Here is a 21,876-nt window from a genome sequence, read left to right as displayed (position 1 = left end):
AGGTTTAGACTTCTGGCGTTGAGTAGCATTACTCTTAGTTTCTTATCCCTTGTGATACCTATGGAGGTGGGTTTGTCTTTTGAGCCTTGCCTAAAAAAGGCACTATGAGGGTAGCAAGAGCCTTTGCCAATATCTGAAAGCCCAGGGGTGACAGGTGCAAGCCATCCCTAGCGAAGCATCGTGGCTTGTCGAGCATGTCATCCCAGGCTGACAGGCATTGGATCCCCTTGGAATGACACCAATAATTAAGCCAATTGTTGAAATTGATCATCTTGTCTTCATATTGTGGCATCATTCTTGGTGAGGGTAAGATGCTACTCAAGGTCAGGGTCATACCGGCCTGGACCACATGCTCAGAGAGCTCCTCTATATCTCTTTTCATGTAGGCCAGGGAGGTACGTCTCAGGTCATTCACACCAGCATGGACAATGACGGAGTCATATTTGTACTTGCCTTGGAGTGACCTGAGTGCTTGTGTTATGTGGCGGATCCTAGTGCCCGAAAGGCATCTCTCCATGACCTTCTCCTTGTTCAGCCTGGTGAGCGGGACGTCAGTGTGCCTGATGATAGAGTCACCTATTACAAGTGTATCAGGTGTGTTTTTTAGCCTTAAGGGCTGTGACTGTTCAGCACACTGGCTTTGTGAGCTATGTGTTGCACGTGTTTTGTTTTGGGGTAGCGGTTGCTTGGGTGTCTGCTTTGGAGGTCTCTGCTGCTTAGGCAGATTTTTATTTACAGCCTCTGAGTATGTTTTTGTGTGTTTATGTGTTTGGTTTGCTGTCGTGGTAGGTCTATGTGAGACTGGAATTGTAGTGAGTGTGATTTCCTTCTCCTCCTGACAGGTTTCGCCAGTACTGAGTTGAGAGAGCTTAGCCTCCAGTTTGGCTATATGGTTGCATCTCTCACATGTGTTGGAATTTGTTGGGAGGAGGAGAGGGTTGTCTGTGTACATGAGGCAGTTGTAACATTGCCTCAAGATTCCCAGATTCACCAGCTGGACCGGAGAGGAGATTGACAACTGACCTTTGGACATGCTAGAATAGTATTGGGAATTCCTTTATAATTGAAAAAAGGGCCAATGGGGAACAAGGTACTCAAGGGGAGTTTGTGAGGGTGTAGTGCTTTTAATTTTTTAGTGCTGACTTATATAATTGCTTTAGTGAGCAAGTGCCAGGTAACTTAAATGCACTGTGTTACAGGTAACTTAAATGCAAAAATGACAAACAGTAACTTTCTTTCAAGTGAAACAAGGAAATAAGTACAGTAAGCGATGTAGATGTCAATAGGGATCCACAGAAGTGCTGAAAAGCCATGTTTTAGGTGGAATTAGCGTTTCAGGGAAATAACAAGCAAACAAGCATACAAACAAAGCTAGATTCAGCAGGCCTGGATCTAGTGTATGCTACAGCAAACAAGGTGTACCAATTTCAGTAAGAAACAGTTCAAATATGCAGGCACTATAAGCCTTTAACCAGAAATTCCCAGCTCAGAAGGGCAGAATCCAGCCTCTCCTCCCACAAGAGTGCAGACCACGAACCTTCTTAATGTAAAATAACTGGCCTGAAGCCCAAGTGCTTAAACCAGAACTAATACACTTTAGAATAACAGACACTGAGCCCTCAATCAGCAGTTCCCAACTTAGAAGGATGTAAGCTACTTGTCCTGCCACCACAGTGCAGGCCACAAACCTTCCTAATGTAAAACAACTGGTCTGAGCCCAAGTGCTTAATCCAAAAGACTTAGAATGATAGCTACACTTTATTCAAGTTACTACCAAGCAGTAATAAATACAATTGAATACTTTAAAGAATGCCTGGATTACTGCTCAAGTTATACAAACAAAGCTAGATTCAGCAGGCCTGGATCTAGTCTATGCTACAGCAAACAAGGTGTACCAATTTAGTAAGAAACAGTTCAAATATGCAGGCACTATAAGCCTTTAAACAGAAATTCCCAGCTCAGAAGGGCAGAGTCCAGCCTCTCCTCCCACAAGAGTGCAGACCATGAACCTTCTTAATGTAAAATAACTGGCCTGAAGCCCAAGTGCTTAAACCAGAACTAATACACTTTTAGAATAACAGACACTGAGCCCTCAATCAGCAGTTCCCAACTTAGAAGGACGTAAGCTACCTGTCCTGTCACTACAGTGCAGAGCACAAACCTTCTTAATGTAAAACAACTGGTCTGAAGCCCAAGTGCTTAAACTAAAAGGTTTAGAGTGAGTTACACCAAGCAGTAATAAATACAATTGAGTACTTTTAAGATGACGCAAAAGCAAAATAAAGTAGGAAGAAACATAAATACAGTAAAAGCAGATTTTTTTTTTTTTTTGAGTGAGCAAATGAGATGGGCCCAGGAGGAGTATCCAAGTGCAAATTTACAAGAGGGGCAGGCAGTTTCAAAGCCACCAATTGAAACAAATGATCAGTGTTGTGAGTAGTGGTTACGCACTACTGTCAACATATCTAGCCTTTGGCAAGACCTTTCTAGGTATTGACAGACTTGTAAATTGGAATATCAATCTATATGTTGTATGATGAATAACTAACTGGTTATCTGCAGGGGTGGTGCTAGAGTAACTGTGAGTGAATGGAGCGATAATTCATTTAGAAATATTCAACAATTACTGGTTCATCTCAATTATGTCCCCTGTACCAGGCATCATGTGTAAAGAGAGGCCATGTTAGTTAAACTATTTGCTGACTCAGCAGTTTTTAGGAGGAGGATTTACTGGTGGTCTTTGAGGATATAGACAAGTGGAAGTGTTATCTCTAGCAATCAGTGAGCACCAACATGAACTGGGACAAAAACACAGATCAGACAACCAGATGATTTAGATCTCATCACTGCCATATGATTACTATGTGATATATGAGTGAATATCTGAACTCTTTGACATGCCTCACATTTCAGGAGCAATTTATAACTGGGTAGCTAAGCACTTGATAATTCGAGAATCGTGCCTGTGTGTGCTGGCCACTATTTACAATTATTTTTCTAGCAAATAGACTACACTGCCACCATATTAAATGCTGCTTAAATAAAAGTGAAAACTAATCCAAAGCACAGGGATAGTATTCCACCAAAACTGTAGTGCCACAGTTAAAGTTATTGACAAGCTAATGGGGAAATGAGGGAAGGCATCTTTCTCTCTAAAGTGGAAGGTTTGGTAGCATTCTGGGCATGAAGCATATTCTTTTTAATTTCTTAACAGGGTAAGGCCACTAAGTCGAATTGTCCCTTTCAGAGCCAGCCTGAGAGCACTGTCTGGTTAAATGAGTTGCTCATGTAGTCTTGCAGAATAATCAAATGCAGAGTAAGGGAATCAAACCCAAGGCTTCATTTCATGATGTGAAGTTTTATTGGCAGCATCTTCCTTAAACTGAAACTGAACCACCATACAAAAAGAGACTAGAGTGGTCACTGTGTATATATACATAAATGCCCATAGAGTTGGTTGGATGCGCAGGTGTCGTTGCACAGTGAGACTTTATATAAGGAAGAAGAATAGGAAGCCGTACTCTTTGATGTTACCTTGGCATTTTAGCCCCCCGCGTATTGCTTTTATATCAGCAGTCCCACACCTTCATCAATCAAACAGCTGAGGTCAAACTAAAAAAATCAGCCTGAAAAGGAACCTCTATCCTAATGGCAAGTGTCAGTAGAGGGTAACTCAGTGGCTGTAATAGGTACTTGATGACTCATACCCATCCCACAAACTTGTTATTGCCCTGCCCATAATTTCTGTGGAAATGAGGCAGTTACCTCTGAACACAGTAGGTAGCCATCTGTAATTTGGAAGCTGAACAACACTGGTGAAATAACAAGAGTGTAGTGCAAGACTTCTGGCTACAGAGAGATAAAAATGTTCCACGTTACATGAAACATGTGCATCTGTGCTTAGTACTTCTTGCATCCTAGAGTAGTTGTGGTGTAAAGGAAGGAACGAGTTGTAGTAAACAGGAACATCACCTATATGAGCCATGTACTTTGCATGTGATCCTATGTTTCCTTGTTTTGTTTAACATTAACATTATGTTTATTGTTTAGCAGTGAATAAATTGCACAAGTATGAAGTCTATGATTTTAATGTTACTATTTTAACTATGAATACATTTTTAATTTAGCTTGTTTTTTTTTTTTTTTGCAGACATGCTGGTGTAAAATGCACCATGTTTGCGCAACAATGGTTTGTCTGCACATAGTGCACAAGTAATGCTATGAGCTGTTAATGAACTGCTCACTGCAGTACAGGGTTTGATTCCCTCTGCCTTCATTTGTCTTGTGTGACTCTGACCAATTCACTTCAGCAGACAAGAAACACGTGTCCAGTGGGCTGCCCAGTGGCCTAATCAATAAGGCACTGGCCTCCTAAGTGAGAGATTGTGGATTCCAAACACATCTGGGGTGATACAATCTTGATACAAGTAGAGCTTTTTATGTATTCTCTGTTGGCATACTGTGCTAATGCCATATTCTGGTGTGTATGTCCTTAACGGCTGTTAGCACATGCAGTACACATTTGTCATTTGAATTTCTGCACCCTTCTAATTCCCTTTAATTAGTGCTTCATTACAAACCATTTGACTCTGAATCCCAGCAGATCTCCTGTAGTTTAATGGGTTGCCAGATGCATTTTCTATATATGAGAGTTTCAAGGGAAGAGAAGTTTACTGTTACTCTTACATTAAAAATTGACTTAGCATGAGCATTTTGTTTAGCAAATGGCTGTTGATGTTTTTGCTGTGACATTTGAAATAAGTTCAGGTACAACTTGAAGTTCTTGGATTTGTGTTGAGATGCTTTTTTTTTCTTTTTACTGAAGTACAGTTGTTTTTGTGCCATTCTCCGGTGTTGTTGGACTTTAGCTATGACTTGATTTGTTACACTGTAGCACATTACTACTTCATGCAAACTATAATCCTTGAACATGACAAATGTAGTTTTCTCTGTGTTCTGTATATGGCAATGATATATAAAACATATAAATAAGTTATTAGACTGTGACATTTATTCTTTTCATAGAGAAATTAAGGAAATGGTCTTTCATGTTTAACAATGGATTGTGAATCGTTACCATGCATGATATGCTCTGTTGTTGTGTTATTATTATTATTTTTATTTATTTATTTTTTGTTTTTCAAATATCCTGCTTGCCCCACCAAATAGCTGCTGTTCTCCTATTGTGTCCCACTAAGGAAGGAAATATGGAGCCATTACTGGTTGTCTGACAGATCCCATCTGGTTAGAGTCACAAATGCAACATCTGAAAACAAATAAGCTACCAGTGGTGTACAGCAGGGCTTGGTGTTGGCTCCTGTCCTATTTAGCATCTATTTCTCAGATCTTTATGCTCCTAATTTTTGATTACTTAAGTTTGTAGATGACTTTAAATTGGGTGTTCTTATTCGATCTTTCAGTGACGCAGTGCTGCTCCAGCATAGTATAGTCTATGTTAACAATCAGTGCAATGGTAGCAGTCTCAAACTTGAAAAATGCACTGTAGCTCATTTTGATAAACAACACACTTCCAATCAAACCATATAGGCCCCCCCCCCACTAGATACTGTTGCTAAGGGCTCTAAGTACTCTTGTTGGTAATAACTTAGTTTTGGTGTCTCTGTAGTAGTAGTAGGGCAGAAAGCCTTCTAAATGTCTAATGTAATTTCCAAAGACATCTCCTTTAGATACAAAGTTAAATCTCAACCCCTCTTTACTCTTCTCTCATCAGACACATGACTGAATAAAATCCCTGTTTGACATGTATCTGTTTAAGCGTATCAGTCAGCTTGAGATACCTCAGAGATTCCTAACTGAAAAGATCAACGGCTTTAAGACCTTCAGTTATATGGCCAAACTGTCAGTCTTCGCTCTGTACTTGGTCTCTTCCTCCCTCATAGTGGTCTGTGTCTGTTCTTTTGAACCTGGAAAGATCTGACCTTTCTTGACCTTCTATTCCTTTGCAGAATAGTTATGTTATGGTATATACTGTGCAATTCACGGTAATAAATGTAGAGGAATATGATTGGACCTATAATCATAAATTAAATTTATGTTCAACACATGGATGCTAAGAAATCTTGGCACCCATTTTGGGAACACATAATTTTAAGTTACAGTTGGACAGCTGATCATAGTTCTTTGCAGTCCATGGAGATTTGTCTGCTCTATGTACTAGTAGTCACAGAAGAATGAAATAAAAAAAACAAGAAGTTTTGGGCAACTTTGAAAGGCAGTAATGCATTTGAGTGCTGCAGTATATTTTTATGTATTCTGTGTGCAAGGGGAAGTAACTGGATCCCAAATACATGTTTAGTGAGTGTACTGTAGACAGACGGAAATGGAGTTGAAATTAACCAATTTCATGTTTTGCTGCTCTTATTAATGCTCAGATATTGGTTGAATAACATCATAGTTCAGCATTAGTATAGCACCAAATGCATTGTTAACTGCATAAGAGGTGCATAACAATTGTTAAGCACCTTTTTAAGTGTTGTTAAGGTCAGGTATTGTGCTACAGTAGTGCTGAACCAGGATGCCATTTAACTGATATCTGAATGTAATAACAATGCTGTGTGCACTCCAACCATGTTATGACCCACATTGCACAGTTCATGATCATAAATAACCATATTATGGTCTACACTGTGCGGCATATGATCATAAATAACCACGTTATGGCCTACACTGTGCAGCTTGGTGGTCATAAGTAACCATATTATGGTCTAAACTGTGCAGCTTATGGTTATAAACAAACACATTAAGCTCCTTGCTGTACAGTTCATGGTTAAAAGTAGCCATGTTGTGGTATGTATTCCACAATTCATGGTCCTCATTGCAGAGGATTATGGTAGATTTTTTTATCATAACCACCGTGTTATATGTTCAAGACATGGATGTCAATAAAGTCATCTCAAAACTAAAGTAATTGTTGGTAATTGCAGTATTCATGAAATCAGGTTTATTGACTTAATGCTTAATGAAATAAATGCAACTTCAGAAGGGTGGAGACAGAAATGACCTAGGAAAGTACAGACCCTATTTACGATCTCCGTAGCAGGGAAAGTCATCAAGTAAATGTTAAGAGAATGGTCGGTTGGCTTCAACATGGGTTTTTAGAACAAAAGGTAATATTGGTCCCACCTTATTCAGTTTTATGAATAGCTTATGCCAGAACTTGACAAAGAAAACCATATTTTTTAAATGTATTTGTCTCCCACATGCACTGACAATTAGTGGACCATGGTGCCCCTTCTCAGTCGCTGGGTCTACCTACCCCTTCTAGCCTCTTCCAGACTGACTCCAATTAAGGTTTGGGGTCAAAGGACTCAAACCACCCAGGTCCATTTTATACTACTGTCATTGCAGTGTTTGTTGCTTTCCTGTACCTCATGAGTGTATAGTGTAGATGGGACATGCAAGGATTAGCCTTGCCCCTTCCTCAAAGAGCTGACATAAGCAAACTGCCACTCTCTCCCTCAGAAAGCATCACACAGCCATTTCCTCAGTGTTTGCCAGGGAAATCAAACCAGTTTTGTGTGATCCATGCACATGATCCCCACCCCCAATGATGGACATGCCTGTCCCCCTCTGCCATTGCCTCTCACACCCAAGTAGTTAATCAAAGTGGGGTTGCCTGGGCCATGATATTCATAGGTTCATAGGTGAATACTAGGCTATCTTCCCTGAAGGGCCATTTTAAGCTTAGCCAATAATACAAAGTCAGAATCAAACCCTGTACCTTGTATCTATGAGGTGAAGATCTTAAACGTTATGCCAAACCCACCCCTTGGCATCAGTAAAGCGTTTGGCACAGTTCCTTGCAGAAGACTTATAGATAAACTGAAGGAACTTGAAGTTGATGAGAATTTGACTAAATGGATAAAGGCTGTTTTGGAGGTAGGTAGGAAACAGTAGCAGGTTGAGGGACCCTCTCAAAAGAATGGCATGTGGTTAGTGAGATTCCACAGGGTTTGGAACTAGGACATCTCAAGGGGCATTGAGAAACAGGATAGACCTTTTTACATATGGTATTAGGACAGAAGGGCAGTGGAGGATGAGGAAGCAAATCTTCAAATGGAAACATGCAGAATGGGCTAATAAGTGATATTTGAGATTTAAGCCAAGGAAGTGTCATGTACCTAACTTGGGCTCTAATAATCTGAAGGTGGGATGCTAAAACATAGAAATGATGCTAAAAATGACTAATAGAAGAAATAAACTATGGACAATACAGGAAAGCTGTACTAAAGGCCAATTGATTCTGAGTCTATCCTCAGAGGAACAGAATCCAAGAGCAACAAGCTTATATTACTTCTGTATCGATTCCTACTTAGGTCACAGCTATAGTGTTGTGTTCAGTTCTAATTCCCATACATGAATAAGGTTATTAAGCTTGTTATGAAGATATGACGAAAGGTTACCAGGGTAATTAATGTAATGAAGGACAAGAGAAATTAGGAGAGTATTCATATCAAAATAGGTAAGATATAGGAAGCATGCTGTGGGTGCCCAGGGCACAAGTATAGTGTACTGACTTAACAGCTCAAGAAAAAAAAACAGAGAGGTGGAAGGACTCAAAAGAAGGTTAGAACAAGGACAGTAAACCAAAATGTGATGGGGAGGTCTAGACTGACAACAAGTAAGATGCTTTAGAGTGGCAGATTTATATCCCAATGAGTTCCTCACTTCTGAAACAAGTAGATGTGAAGCAGAGTAAAACCCTTGCCACTTTCTGGGTGAAGCTAGATAACCGGATGGGCAGCATCAAATTCTGCAACTACATATGTCGTCTTCCCTCCTTGTGGATGGACAGAACTTTAGAATAGGGGGGTTTGACTAGGCCTATAATGGTCTGCAGATTATTTGTCTAGTACATACCTATGACACTATGAATCTATGAATATATAGATATATTGTTGCTTCAAAATGAATGTTAAGATTCACCTTGTGAGCTTTGCTTTTGAGGTAAATTTGAGGTACATTTCTTGACATCAGTTTCTCAAATGCATAATGCTATATATATATATATATATATATATATATATATATATATATATATATATATATATATTCATTTCATAATCTCAAAAGACTGAAATCTTCAATTTCAGTTTTTCAAGACCATGAAATCGAATCCACACACCAAAACCCCCAAAACTGCAAAATTTAAAACACCGAACTCACAGCACACACCAGACCACACATACACCACAAAACCCACACCACAAAATAAACAAACAAAACATCACACACCCACAAACATGCATCACAAATAAGCAAGGGGGCAAGCCCCCCCAACCCCATACTTATATATACTAACTCCGAGATTGCACAAACAGCAAACAAAAGCAAACTCTCTCACACATACACACACACACACACACACACACACACACACACACACACACACACACATACACTCAAACTCCCACCCAAAACCCTTACAAAACACTCACTTACCTGACATTACACCTAAATCCACACACAGCACTGCACACTATCCACATACAACCCCTGACATTACGTAGCGTAAAGCCATAACTGCAAATTTGAGATATTCTAATTCGCGATTATGCACTTTTGCTATTTCAAAACTTTGACTTTATAGTCTTGAGATGCTGAAATTCGACATTTCAGTATTTCAAGATTATAAAGTGTTTCCACATATATGTGTGTGTGCATGTATATATATATATATATATATATATATATATATATATATATATATATATGTGTGTGTGTGTGTGTGTGTGTGTGTGTGTGTGTGTGTATTTAGTAAGAATAAAAGGTCATTTGATAGCACTTTGGTAAAGCCATAAATGCACAGAGACAAGTCACTGAACAAGTAGCATGGAAAACAAAAAATGATATGCGTTCTTTTCAAATTATATTAAGAGTTGATGAGAAAGTAGTTTAGGATACAGTAAGATGAGACAGCCCTAGATTGAAAGCACCAAAACAAATGCAATTATTTTTATATAGACCTAAAAGAAGGAGCATCTTTTTTTAGATATACAGTTTAAGTATACCACATAACTTTAGGTAGCAACACATATATGGGCTTGTACTAACACTGTATGGACAAATCATATTCATTCATTGGTAGAGGGATGCTAAGTCATAATACATTTTCAAGGAGACTAGCAAGTGGTATGATCTGAGGATGCTCAAAGGAACTTCATTAGAAATGATTGTAGGCACAGGAGAAAGAGTCCTCATCAGGAAAGTGTTGCCTGCAGAGTCTCTCTGTTTTTTAGTAAAAAGCTATGTTACTGCTGTCATAATATAAACATAGTATATTGACAGTACAGAGTTCTGACATTAATATTAATGATGCATGAACTGAGATGCTAACTGTTGCATTCTGCAATTCATGAGTAAGCATGAGTTGTTAGAGGAATCTCCAGGACTGGCAGGACATTGTCACTTATAGACCTGAGGAGGCAGGAGCAGCAGACCGACCAAAGTGGGTGGGATTTTATCTCCTAGAAGCAAATGTTATTCCTGAGAAGAGCAGAGGTGGCTTAAACTTTGTCTGCTGTAGGCAAATGTCCTGTCCAAGGAAGTGGAAATAAAAGACTAGCTGAGGAGGTTGGGACTTTGCCTTCTATAGGCAGATGTCATATATACACCTTGATGGAGCCAGGGGACTACAACAGATGTGGTGTCATAGGTCGAAGCATGCAGAATTCAGGTAATGTCACTGAATACCCACAGAGCCAATTTTCAGTGAAGGCCTGGGGAGAAATGCTTCAACCGCATATCTATGTCCATTGATATGAAGTTTAACTGCCAGAGCTCATAAACTCCCATATGCATTCTGTAGAGGTAGGCTGCAGCTTTCAGAAATCAGCCATAAATCTTATGTTGCAGTCCCAGTAGCAAACAATGGAAAGTTTGAAGGATTTTTCATATTAACCAGTTCCTTTGAATTCTGTCTTTAAACAGATGGATGCTGTGTACAGAATGCGAAGCAGACCCCTTGGATACTGTATTATCATTAACAACAGAAACTTTCACGATGAAACCAAAATAAGAAGAGGAGCTGAGGCTGATCTGGGTACATTCTGAATCAACAGTTCTTATGTTTTCAGTGATCACTGTGGTTATAGAAACACAGGTATGGTAGGTATGGCTATAGACTCACTACCTAATGAAGAATGTTGTACAAATGAAAATGGAGCAGACGTGCAGCAGGTAAGCATGCAACCTATATCTATGTAAAATGTGCCGAAGCCGACCACACATTTATTCCAAACATCTGATTCCTAGAACAGAATCCAAGTACTTATATAAAACAGGAATGTAGCTTGTGACAAATTACGTAACAAAGATGGCTTTCAACATTTGTGTAAAATGATCTACTTGACTATCTGAAGCTGCTGTCATCTAGCAATCTGGTGACACTCTTCCGCTCCATCTTCTGGATAGACAGATCCCATGAATAAAAACATCATAGTAGCCAAGAGAATTTATTTTGTTTTTTGGATATATTAAAGAATCCTGTGTGGCCATATGCTAAGGTAGGTGCTCCTTATGTCAAGTTACATATCACCAGACTGGTTTATGCCACCTGAACTGTATGAGCAGACAAAGTATGATTCAGGAACAGTAAGGACTACGACACACACTGATGGATGTGCATGTGTGTGTGTGTGTGTGTGTGTGTGTGTGTGTGTGTGTGTGTGTGTGTGTGTGTGTGTAACTATATACTGCTTGTGGTACAGGGTTTGATTCCCCCAGCCTTCATTTGCCAGCTTTGTCTACTTTGTGACATTGATCAAGTCACTTAACTAGAGTTTGCTTTGGGGTAATTGGGACTCTGAGCTTGTCTCAGTAATGGCCTTCGTGAGCATGTGTATTGTTTGACTGCATGACAGAAGTGAGACTAAGTTGTGATTTTTTTTTCTTAGTTCATACATTTTTTAACCAGGTAAGCCCACTGGACACATGTCCCTTTTCAGTGGTGACCCAGGAGCACTCTCTAATCAAGTGGCTTGCTTAGAGTCCCACAACTCCCTGGTCAACCTCAGTAAGAAGCTGAGATCCGTCATAAAATCCTACAAAGCTAGTTATGAAAATAAAATTGCCACACTGACTCTAAAGACAACCACAAAGCATTCTATAGCTATGTCAAGAACCTCAATGGCAACACTCAGATCTGCTCTGAGTTACAGCACAATGGCACTAAATATACAAAACCAACTGATATTGCCAACATCCTGGCAGATAGTTTCAGTGCTAACTTTACCCCCCTCTCACCCCCTAGAGGGCCCATCTCTATACAGGAAGAATGCAAAGTTCCTGTAATCACTGCTGCACAGGTAAAAAACACACACTCCAAAGCCAAGAACACAGCATCCATGGGACCTGACAATATCCCAGACTGCGTTCTACTTGAACTACACAATAAACTGGCACCCCACCCAAGTACCATATTCAATCATTGCCTCACCTCAGGCTTTATGCCCACTGACTGGCGCACCACGACGGTTCTCCCACTCCACAAAGGGGGAGCCATGACGGACCTTGGAAACGACTGCCCCATTATCCTGACGAGCCTGGTCTGCAAGGCCATGGAACGTATCGTCATGGAACTCATAAACAAAGACATTGGTAATCTCCAAACTCTGGACCCCACCCAGTTCGGGTTCGTAAAAGGCAGATCATGTCTCTTAAACCTGATAAACTTCTTTGAAGCAGTCACCAAAGCCATAGATGAGGGTAAAGTGGTTCACACAGCCTATCTAGATCTCGCCAAGGCTTTCGACACCATCCCCCACTCTGGAATTATAGATAAACTCACTAAACTAGGTATAAATCTCTATGTCACAAGATAGGTTGCCAACTGGCTCATGAACAAAACCCACACTGTGAAAATAGCAGACTCCAAATCCGACTTCAGACCAGTGACAAGTGGAGTACCACAGGGTTCAGTCCTGGGTCCTCTCCTGTTTAGTATCTACTTCTCTGAAGTACAGGCTAACACAGAAGGTCTTTAGCTAATGAAGTTTGCAGATGACTGCAAACTAGGAGCCATAATCGAAACTCCTAATGATGTGGACATCCTATAAAAGGGCCTCACTGAGAGATTCCTGGTGTCAAAGCCATGGCCTGAAGCTCAATGCCAAAAAGTGCATTGTCATCCCCTTTGGTAAAAACTCTGGACCCATGAACTACCACATAGCTGGTAGTCTACTTAACACCAAAAGTGTGATGAGACCTTGGGTGGTCAGTAGTCTCTCCTTTGATAATCACATCACCATAGTGGTCAGGAAATCCTTCTACATGGCACACCTCATCACAAAAAGTTTCTCATCCAGAAAAAAAGAGGTCATTGTTCCCCTCTACTCATCACACATTAGACCCATTATAGAGTACAATGCCCCTTTTGGTATGTACCTCACAAGACATCTACAACAAATGGAAAGGTCACAAAAATACCTCACAAAGAGGATTACTGGCCCCAAACAGATGCCCTATGCAGACCATCTCAAAAAACTCTGGCTTTACTCCATCACATATCACCTACTCAGAGGAAATCTCTGCATAACATACAAAACTATGTCAAACCAAGAGCTGTTGGACATGCTCCACTTAAAGAAATCCCAATCCTTCCGAGCTACACGCTGTAGGGACCAAAACCTTGTCACCACAATAAACAGAACATGTTGGAGAGATAGATTCCTGTCCCAGAGACTTCCCATACTCTGGAACAGACTACCTAGCTATGTCAAACAGAGCTCCTCATTAGCACTCTTCAAGAACAATCTTGACGATTGGATGGGAAATAGGAAATTCACCCCAGGGATCACTTCTGTGGCTCTGCTCAACAAGGGCACAGGAAAATAATTTTCTTGGGTGGCGAAAGCTAGGGTACCCTTTTGGCTAGGCTTATATAGGCCCTAGGGCCAATAGCCTAGTACCTACCTATGAATCTATGAATAAGCAAATGGAGATGGAAAGAATAAAATCCTGTACCCTTGACTATGAAAAGCAGCTGACTAATATCTATTGTGTGAATTTCATAGGTGAGAGATGACTAAAAAGGAATTTATCAGGAGGGGGGGTCTTCATTTTTCCTGCACTGCCACCAGTGTAGGGACCTGTGCCCACCACATTCCTGCTACTTATATGCCTCTGACATTGCTGTACTGCTGTACTTCAGGACAAAGAGAAATTCCCTAAGGTACTACAACTTAAACCATTTACTGTACTTTACAAGAACTGCACATTAGTGATCACAGAGTACTGATCATTAACGTCTCACATTTGAGCCGCCTGGCATCCCACTGCTCTCCTCACCACCCTTCCACACTTCCCTTCCAACATGGACCCCCCCCTTTAATTGTATCATAAAGACTGAAGTGAAATATCAGTTCAGTACCAATGCTTTTCCCAGACTTTCTTGATCTCCTACATTCTAACAGAAAACCATAGGAATGAACAAATATGTTTACAAAGCGCAATCATAATTTGCTGACTTCGTCAGAGTAATAAGCATAGCTCTGCTGACTTCATCAGAGTAATAAGCATAGCTCTCATCCTTCGACCTCCAAAATGAGGAACACTTCCTTTCATAATTTGGAACAGATAGACAAAACGTGGAACATTTGCTAACAGCTTACTAAAAACTTCAACAACGAAGATCATAGGATGGTTAAAATGTGCAATTTCTTTACTTATAAAAGGTTCTTATAATGAATTGATGTGATTCAGGTCTATTTACCATGGATATCAGTTACAGAAGTTCCTTACGCTGAATGTGTGACAGACCCTTTGAATGTGGAACTTCAAGGAACATTAACTTTTTAAGACCCCAAATGTGGAGCATTCCTCATAATGTTTGTTTGTAAAATAAATAATAGACAGTTCATTTAAATCCCTTTACCTACAACAGCTGTACATCACCGAAAAACTCTCTTCCCATCCTTATCCTTTTCTGGCACCCCTATATCTTCTACTCGTCTCCTCTGCTATGTAAGGACACATGCGGGACTGCAGATATACTCCATCTCTCTTTTCTTGCAGTTTTTAGCATAATTTTAAACTTACTCATCCTTTTTTCTCTTTAGCCCCATAGACTCTGTTAACTTCATTAAATTCTTTTCTTCTGCACTTTCATTAATAGCGTGCTCTGTGGACAATAAATTATAGATATCTTTTGAGTTAATTTATATCCCATTTCATTTCTAATTCATAGTTTACTCTAACTGCTTACAATAATGTAATTAAAACTACATATTCAAAAACAAACATAAAACTAAAAAGCTTCCCACATGCAAACACTACTTGCTGTCTGTAAGTGAGGTAGCTGGAAAACCATGAGACAGTAGAAGGGGAGAGACTGAGTTGAGAATGTTTGGAGAGAAGGATGGAGTGGGAGGCAGTGTCAACTGGTTTTGAGACATCTAAGAAGAGGCAGGAGACTGGTTTATTATTGTCTCTGGCAACAGAGATGGAGTTAGTGAAGGAGAGGAAAGCAGTGGTGGTACTGTGGTGAGAGTGCAAGCTGTCAAATGGCTCTCAGCCTTTTTTCTCTTCCTCCCTATAAAAATGGGAATCCCACAAAGCACAATTCTTGGCCCTCTTCTTTTTAACATTTTCACAAATAAACTGCAAACATCCTGCCCTCAGTCATTCCCTCATACAGTACTCAGATGACTCCATTATTATTACTATTTCTGACAACCCCTCGGACCTGCTCTCCCTAATTCAAACCTCCTTCAATCTCACTGAAACTGGGCTTACTAACAACCACCTCATTCTCAACCCTAAAAAGACAAAACTCCTCCTTTCCTACTTAAATCTCTCTATCATCTTAAATCTTCTTTCACCATCTCCTCCATTAACAACACTCCTATCTCTTCTGAACCCCACACTAAGCTCCTTGGAGTAATTGTTGATGACCAACTTAAATTTGACCTCTATGTACACCACTGTATAAAGAAAACCAGTCAAAAATCTGGCCTACTTTATAGGAACAAAAAATTCCTTACCCCTAACTCCAGATTCTCACTTACCCAGGCTTATCTTCCTAACCTCTTCTATTCTTTTCAAATCCTTACTAACTTACATCTCTCTCTTCTATCCAAACTTGAAACCAAATACATCAACGTTGCCAGATACACAACCAATCTGCCACCAAAATCTTATGCCTGTCTTGCACTTCATACTCTCAGCTGGTTAGAGTTTCAAGAACAAACTCTTATATACACAGCTTCTCATCATCCACGCCATCCTAAATAAACCATCCTCCTGCCCTAGCAACAACTCACTTGTCTCCCTCTGTAACCCACCTCACTCCCTCAGAAACTCTGAACAATTTCTCCTGCAGATTCACAAGACAAAAAACCTTTACGACAAAACCTCTACAGCTACCTTCCTGCTCTGTCTTGGAATAAGCTTCCCATGGCCCTCAAACGTATTATCAATGTTCATGACTTCAGGACAGCTCTTAGAAATTACCTAAAAAGTGCCTGGATCTGTCACTGCAATCATCCCACTTGACATCCTTGTCTTTCCTGTTTCAACTATCAACTACTTCTCTCCTTCCCCTCCTAATCTCTTGCTCCTAGATTTCTTCCACTTTCACTTCTTCTTTCTTCTACCTCCAACTCTTATTTTCCCTTCACACTGTAACTCACCAAACTAACTCCTATAACTATCTTTCTAGACATACACCTTCATTTCTCCTTCTTTTCTAATTCTGCTCTTACCCACCTTCCACTATACTCACCTCACATTTGATTTGCTTCTTTTCCCTTACTTGACCAACTATGTTCATCTATTTGACCTTATTTTATATTAACTTTTTTTGTGTTGTTATATATTTTTTGGCTTAATATGTGCAAACTATTAATTATTTTTTTCATTTTACTAGTATAACCTGCACTGTGTATCTATTTCTTGCATAGTTTGTACTGTGAATATTCTATTGTATATTTTGTGTTGTGGAGCTTTTCTCCCTGGGCCTCTGCTGAAAGAGGGCACAAGGTCAGTTGGACTATCCCGGTCAGCAAATGTCAAATAAATAAATAATGAGGTACAATTGAGAGGTATGGTAATAAGAGCAATTAAAAACATCCAAAACAACAATCACATGTTTAAATCACCTGCCCAGTGAACTGATGAACCAACAACTATGTCATTGTGCACTCTTTATGTAAGACTTCAAATTCTAGAAGCACTTTACAGATATTGTATCATTTAAACCTGGATATATCCCTGCATTTTACTTAATTTGCCATTCCATCTCTTTTTTTGACCAAAATGTGTGCTGTAATCCCCACCACTAGGATCTAAGTCTACATTATCCAGAAGAAAAATGTAATTTTTTAAAACCTTTACAATGAAATGTTAAGCATAAAGAGAATTTTATCCAGATTTCACATTTCTTTTAAGTTGCTACATATTTTTTTTTAAACTATATTACTATTTTATTTATACGGAGTAGTTTGTTTCCAGGCAGAGAAGACAACTCATGATGTCTCTGTTGGTTATTATGATGTCTCTGTTGGTTAGGTAATTGGCATTGGATTAAACATGAGATTGTTGTTTTATTATCTGTCTATCTATATGACAATTTTAATTGTTATTACTCTAATGAAGTCAATAAATGACAAAAGTATTTAGTAAAGAGGCCTGTTCATTCCTAAGGATTTATTTTAGTTTTTTTTAGTTTATGCTTTTTAGCCAATAAGTGATTCTGTCTGTTGTTTCTTTGTGATTAATCTCTCAAATACCTAAGGGTCAGACTGACCAGGTCTATCCCTTTTGTTTTCCCTTCTTTCTGCTGCGTACTGAAAAAAAGACATTGTTCCTCCTCCAGATCCTTTTTGCCAACTTTCTTTCAACTTGAGCCTTTTGGTGCCCTCATCTGTTCTGTTGCCTTTTTGTAGACCCTTCATTCTGTGCCTCTTCTACATCATCACCCCTCCCTACCACCTCTTGTGTGGCTTGTCTTTTTCCCTTACTGCTAGCCTCACCATCTTGTGTAGCAACACTGGCATTTTCCCCTTTTTGCTTTTAGCTTCTTCAGATCCTCATCCATAGCCCTGAGTACTGCATCCTTGACCTATTACTTGTTTACTACCTCATTTTGTCCCTAGTTCCCTAATTTACCTTTGACTTTCTCACCTATCTCATTATGATCCACTTCCCTAAAATCCCATACTATCCAGTTTGCCATCATGCCCTTCCCTTGCCACTTTAAATGAGATAAGTAGTGTGAGAGCTGTCAGCTGTTGGCTACTTCAACTGGACACCCCTGACCCCATCCATAACAGTTAAGAGCACATTCAGAATTACCTCCTTTGTGGTACAGTCCCTTACCAGTGTGCTGATCTTCTAAAGGTCCAAGATCTCAGTAAGTTCCTATGCACTTTCTCTGGAGAATGGCATATCCAAGTCTGATCCTGACATTGTCAGATCATCTAGTAGTATTACCCTCTTTGTCAATTTTTTTTTTCTTACAGTATCTCTCCTATGATGTGTCTACGGGTAGAAACACCCTTTATGGACCCACCAGCATCCCCCCTTTCCTAATCTAACTGCCAAGACACTTACTTTATGTTCTAATTTCTGACCCTGCTCTCTCTTTTTTTACTCCTTAATAGGTTTTTGCTGTTCTTTCAATATGAAGTCATATCTGATGCTGCCTTTTATAAAGGTCACAGTCCTACCAACACCCCTCCCTTACTTCTTTATCTTATTCATGAACAGCATATATCCAGGCACCTCCATGTCCCATCATTCTTATTATTGACTATGTTTTTTATATGACCAATGCCCACCCTCCACTCCCCTCCTGCAACACTGATTTCAGCATAGACTGTTTTTCTACTCCAGTTCTGTTCTCTGTCATTTTCCTTTTTTCTACTGGCCAAGTACCTTTATCCCTTCTGATTCAGTCACCTCAATCCCATTCCATATCAGTCATGGACACATACATTTTCAGCCCTGCTGTGAGCACTGGTGTCCTTTCTATGCTAAGATAGAGCCTGTCCTTGGTAAACAGCTGGTCTCTATGTAAGTTATCTCCAACCTCCTGATAGCCCAAAGGGCTCTTCCATTGTCAGCTGCTGTGGCCAGTCTTTATGCTCCTGACCCTATCCTTCCTCAGCACATCTAAGAGTTCTGAAAATGCTACCTGAATCCCCCCTCTCATGGCATCAGTGTGTAACCTGAATCATCCTACCAGTTACCTCATTATGTTTCATCTGTAGCAGGTGATTGATGCCTATATATACTAACTAAAACACATATCCACCCCTCCATCTTCACCAGCTTGGTTGTATTATCCCATATCTTACTAAGTCCAAGCATCCAGACAAGTTTCACTACATTCTGGTCTCCCCTTCTCCTTTTCCAAGAATCTTAATCCTGTTGAGTGTCCAGTCGTGAAAGTGCCTTTCTCTCTCTCTCTTTCTGCACTATCGCTTGCCTCCTTCATTTTATGTCCCCCCTTCACATCTGCGACCTTCCCCCCTCAAGTGAAATCATCACAACCCCTCTGCTTGTGCTAGTTGCTTTTCCCCCTGTGTCACATATGATCCCTTTCTCATCCTCCTGTGCTCTTCCTACAGACCATCTCCAAAGTTCTGTCCTTTCCACCCTCTATCCATCCTATCTGGCTGAGAGTCCTGACTGCCCTCTTCCCTCCTGCTGTCCTGAAGGCATTGAAACTTGCACAGCCACTATGAATTTTTCTCCTCTCCGTCACTTTTCTGTGCTGACTCTGCCTATAACTCCACCTTGGCATTACTTCTGTGTTTTATAGTTACATCTCTCACTGTCTGCTTTTACCTTACTGCCTGCCATACCACTTACCTGCACTATTCTGACAGTGTCTGCCAATATTCTCTTGTCCTCTTGTTTTTCTGTCCTATACCTTTTACGCCCCATCCTGTCACCTGGCGTCCTACTGCCTTTTCCTAAGTGGCCCCACTCTTTCCTTTTTCATCTTACTAGATAATTCACTGCAGTCTCTAGTTTTCATACTCTTACCTGCAGCTCCATCAACATTTTCTGCAACCCCCATTTGCTCTAAGCCAAACTACTCCCTTACATGCTGGGTCATTCCAGGTCTCTTCCACACCTCTCATTATAGTTCTCTTCTTCGTTTCATGCTGTCCCCTTCTTGGATCCCTCATACAATTTATTATTATTATTATTATTGTTATTATTTATGTTGTAAAGATAATTTTCATGGGCTCATAAGTAAGCACCAGGCTGGCTGCCCTTCTGAACCATTTTAAGCCTAGTCAATTTCCCTTTTGTGCTCAAACTAGCCTATCCCATGTGGTTATAGATTGGCCTTAACCATCCCATGGTTGATAGTTCTATATTACCACTAATGAGAATTACTGGGATCATATGAAAATATACATACAATAAGAAAAGATAATTTGAGAGGACCCATGTATGGGATAAAGCATTTAGGAGCTGCCTCTGTCCATTAATAGTACAGTGTGTAGTCCTGGAATAAATTGTCTGTTATCCATCAATAGAGTTAAGCTGTTTTTAAATATGGACAGGAATGAACTTTGTTTTATGTGAATGGGGAGTATTTTCCAGAGCTATACCTAGTTTGGGGGAACATTCTGTTGATGTTGCAGAAGAGGTTTAGAACCCTAGACTGAGTATTTCTGATGATATTTCACTTGCTGATGTGCAGTAAATACATCAGTACTGGGTGAGAGGATGCCTTGTATGCCAGACACAGGTCACCTCTGAGCAGTCTGCAGGATAAAAAGTATAATGACAAGGCTTTGAGTTGGTCTATGTAGGTCATGTTGTTTAGGCCTTGTATCCTTTTTGTCAGGTATCTTTGTGGGCATTCCAGCTGAAACAGGTGTCTGCACAGATACATGCCAAAGAGGACATTATATTCAATGACTGGCCTAATGAGGGCTGACTAAAGGGGGCAATGACATCCCTAGATCTAGCCACATTCCATTTGCTTATAAGCTGTACAATATAGAAGGGCTTTTGTACAATAATGGAAATATGTTGGCCAAAAGTTAAGTGACTGTCCACATAGGTTCTAAAATCCTGAACAACTGGTTCAACTGTTGTGGACAGTTTTTAGGAACATAATTAAAGGACAGGGCATGATTGGACTTGAAGAAAAAATGTACTGATAGAGGATATAGGAGCAATGAGATTGAGAAGGGGCTCTCAGATTTATATAGCTTAAGGGGAGGTACAGCACCCCCATACTATGCAGCCATTCAAGATCATGATGCCCATATTAAAAATAATGATGGAGTGAGAGGTATGACTATACCTATGTTCTTTACCAGTGACAGTAATGATATTTTGGACATTATCAGGAGAAGCTGGGGGATTTTAACAGTGGACCCAGTAGTTAACGAAACTATGGGTGTTGAACCAAGGTTCAGAGCTAAGAATAAACATAACTTGAAGAGGCTACTTTGCTACCCAACAAACAAGTTGGATCGATCCTTAGAGGTTAGACCCTACACTCATCCATGTGGTAAGTGCCGGTTCTGCTGTTTTATTAATAGTAGTGGGAGTTTTATGCATCCAGACACTGACCAGAATTTTAATTTCAACATCTCTGCCTCCTGTGAAACATCACATGTGGTTTATTTAGCTGAGTGTATTCTTTGTTACTCATTCTATGTAGGAAAAATGGATAGAGCGCTGAAAGATAGAATAAGGGAACACCTATATAGTACTAGAATATGTTCTAGTAACAGTGCCCTATCCAAGCATACCTTATTGCAAGGAAATGATCATACATTTAAGTTTATGCTGCTAGATATTAATGTACCTAGCCTACGAGAAGATGACATTAGAAACATGACAGAAGGTAGAGAGGTCAAGTGGATACTCAGACTGAGAGCA

At 40.0% G+C, this 21,876-nt stretch overlaps 1 protein-coding gene across 3 annotated transcripts in view; it reads left to right on the top strand.

Moving 5' to 3' along the window:
* Positions 1–21,876, top strand: part of LOC122807195 (caspase-8-like) — a 215,838-nt gene that overhangs the window by 153,251 nt on the left and 40,711 nt on the right. For all 3 annotated transcript variants that reach the window (XM_044078246.1, XM_044078245.1, XM_044078247.1), the window contains one exon: positions 10,951–11,062. In XM_044078246.1, the coding sequence (XP_043934181.1) occupies positions 10,951–11,062 (112 nt within the window). The remainder of the gene's footprint in view (positions 1–10,950; positions 11,063–21,876) is intronic.

The sequence above is a fragment of the Protopterus annectens genome, chromosome 7.part0 (genome assembly GCF_019279795.1).
Source record: "Protopterus annectens isolate FY-2018-M chromosome 7.part0, PAN1.0, whole genome shotgun sequence".
Classification (NCBI taxonomy): Eukaryota; Metazoa; Chordata; order Ceratodontiformes; family Protopteridae; genus Protopterus; species Protopterus annectens.
This window is presented reverse-complemented; position numbering and strand designations above follow the sequence as displayed.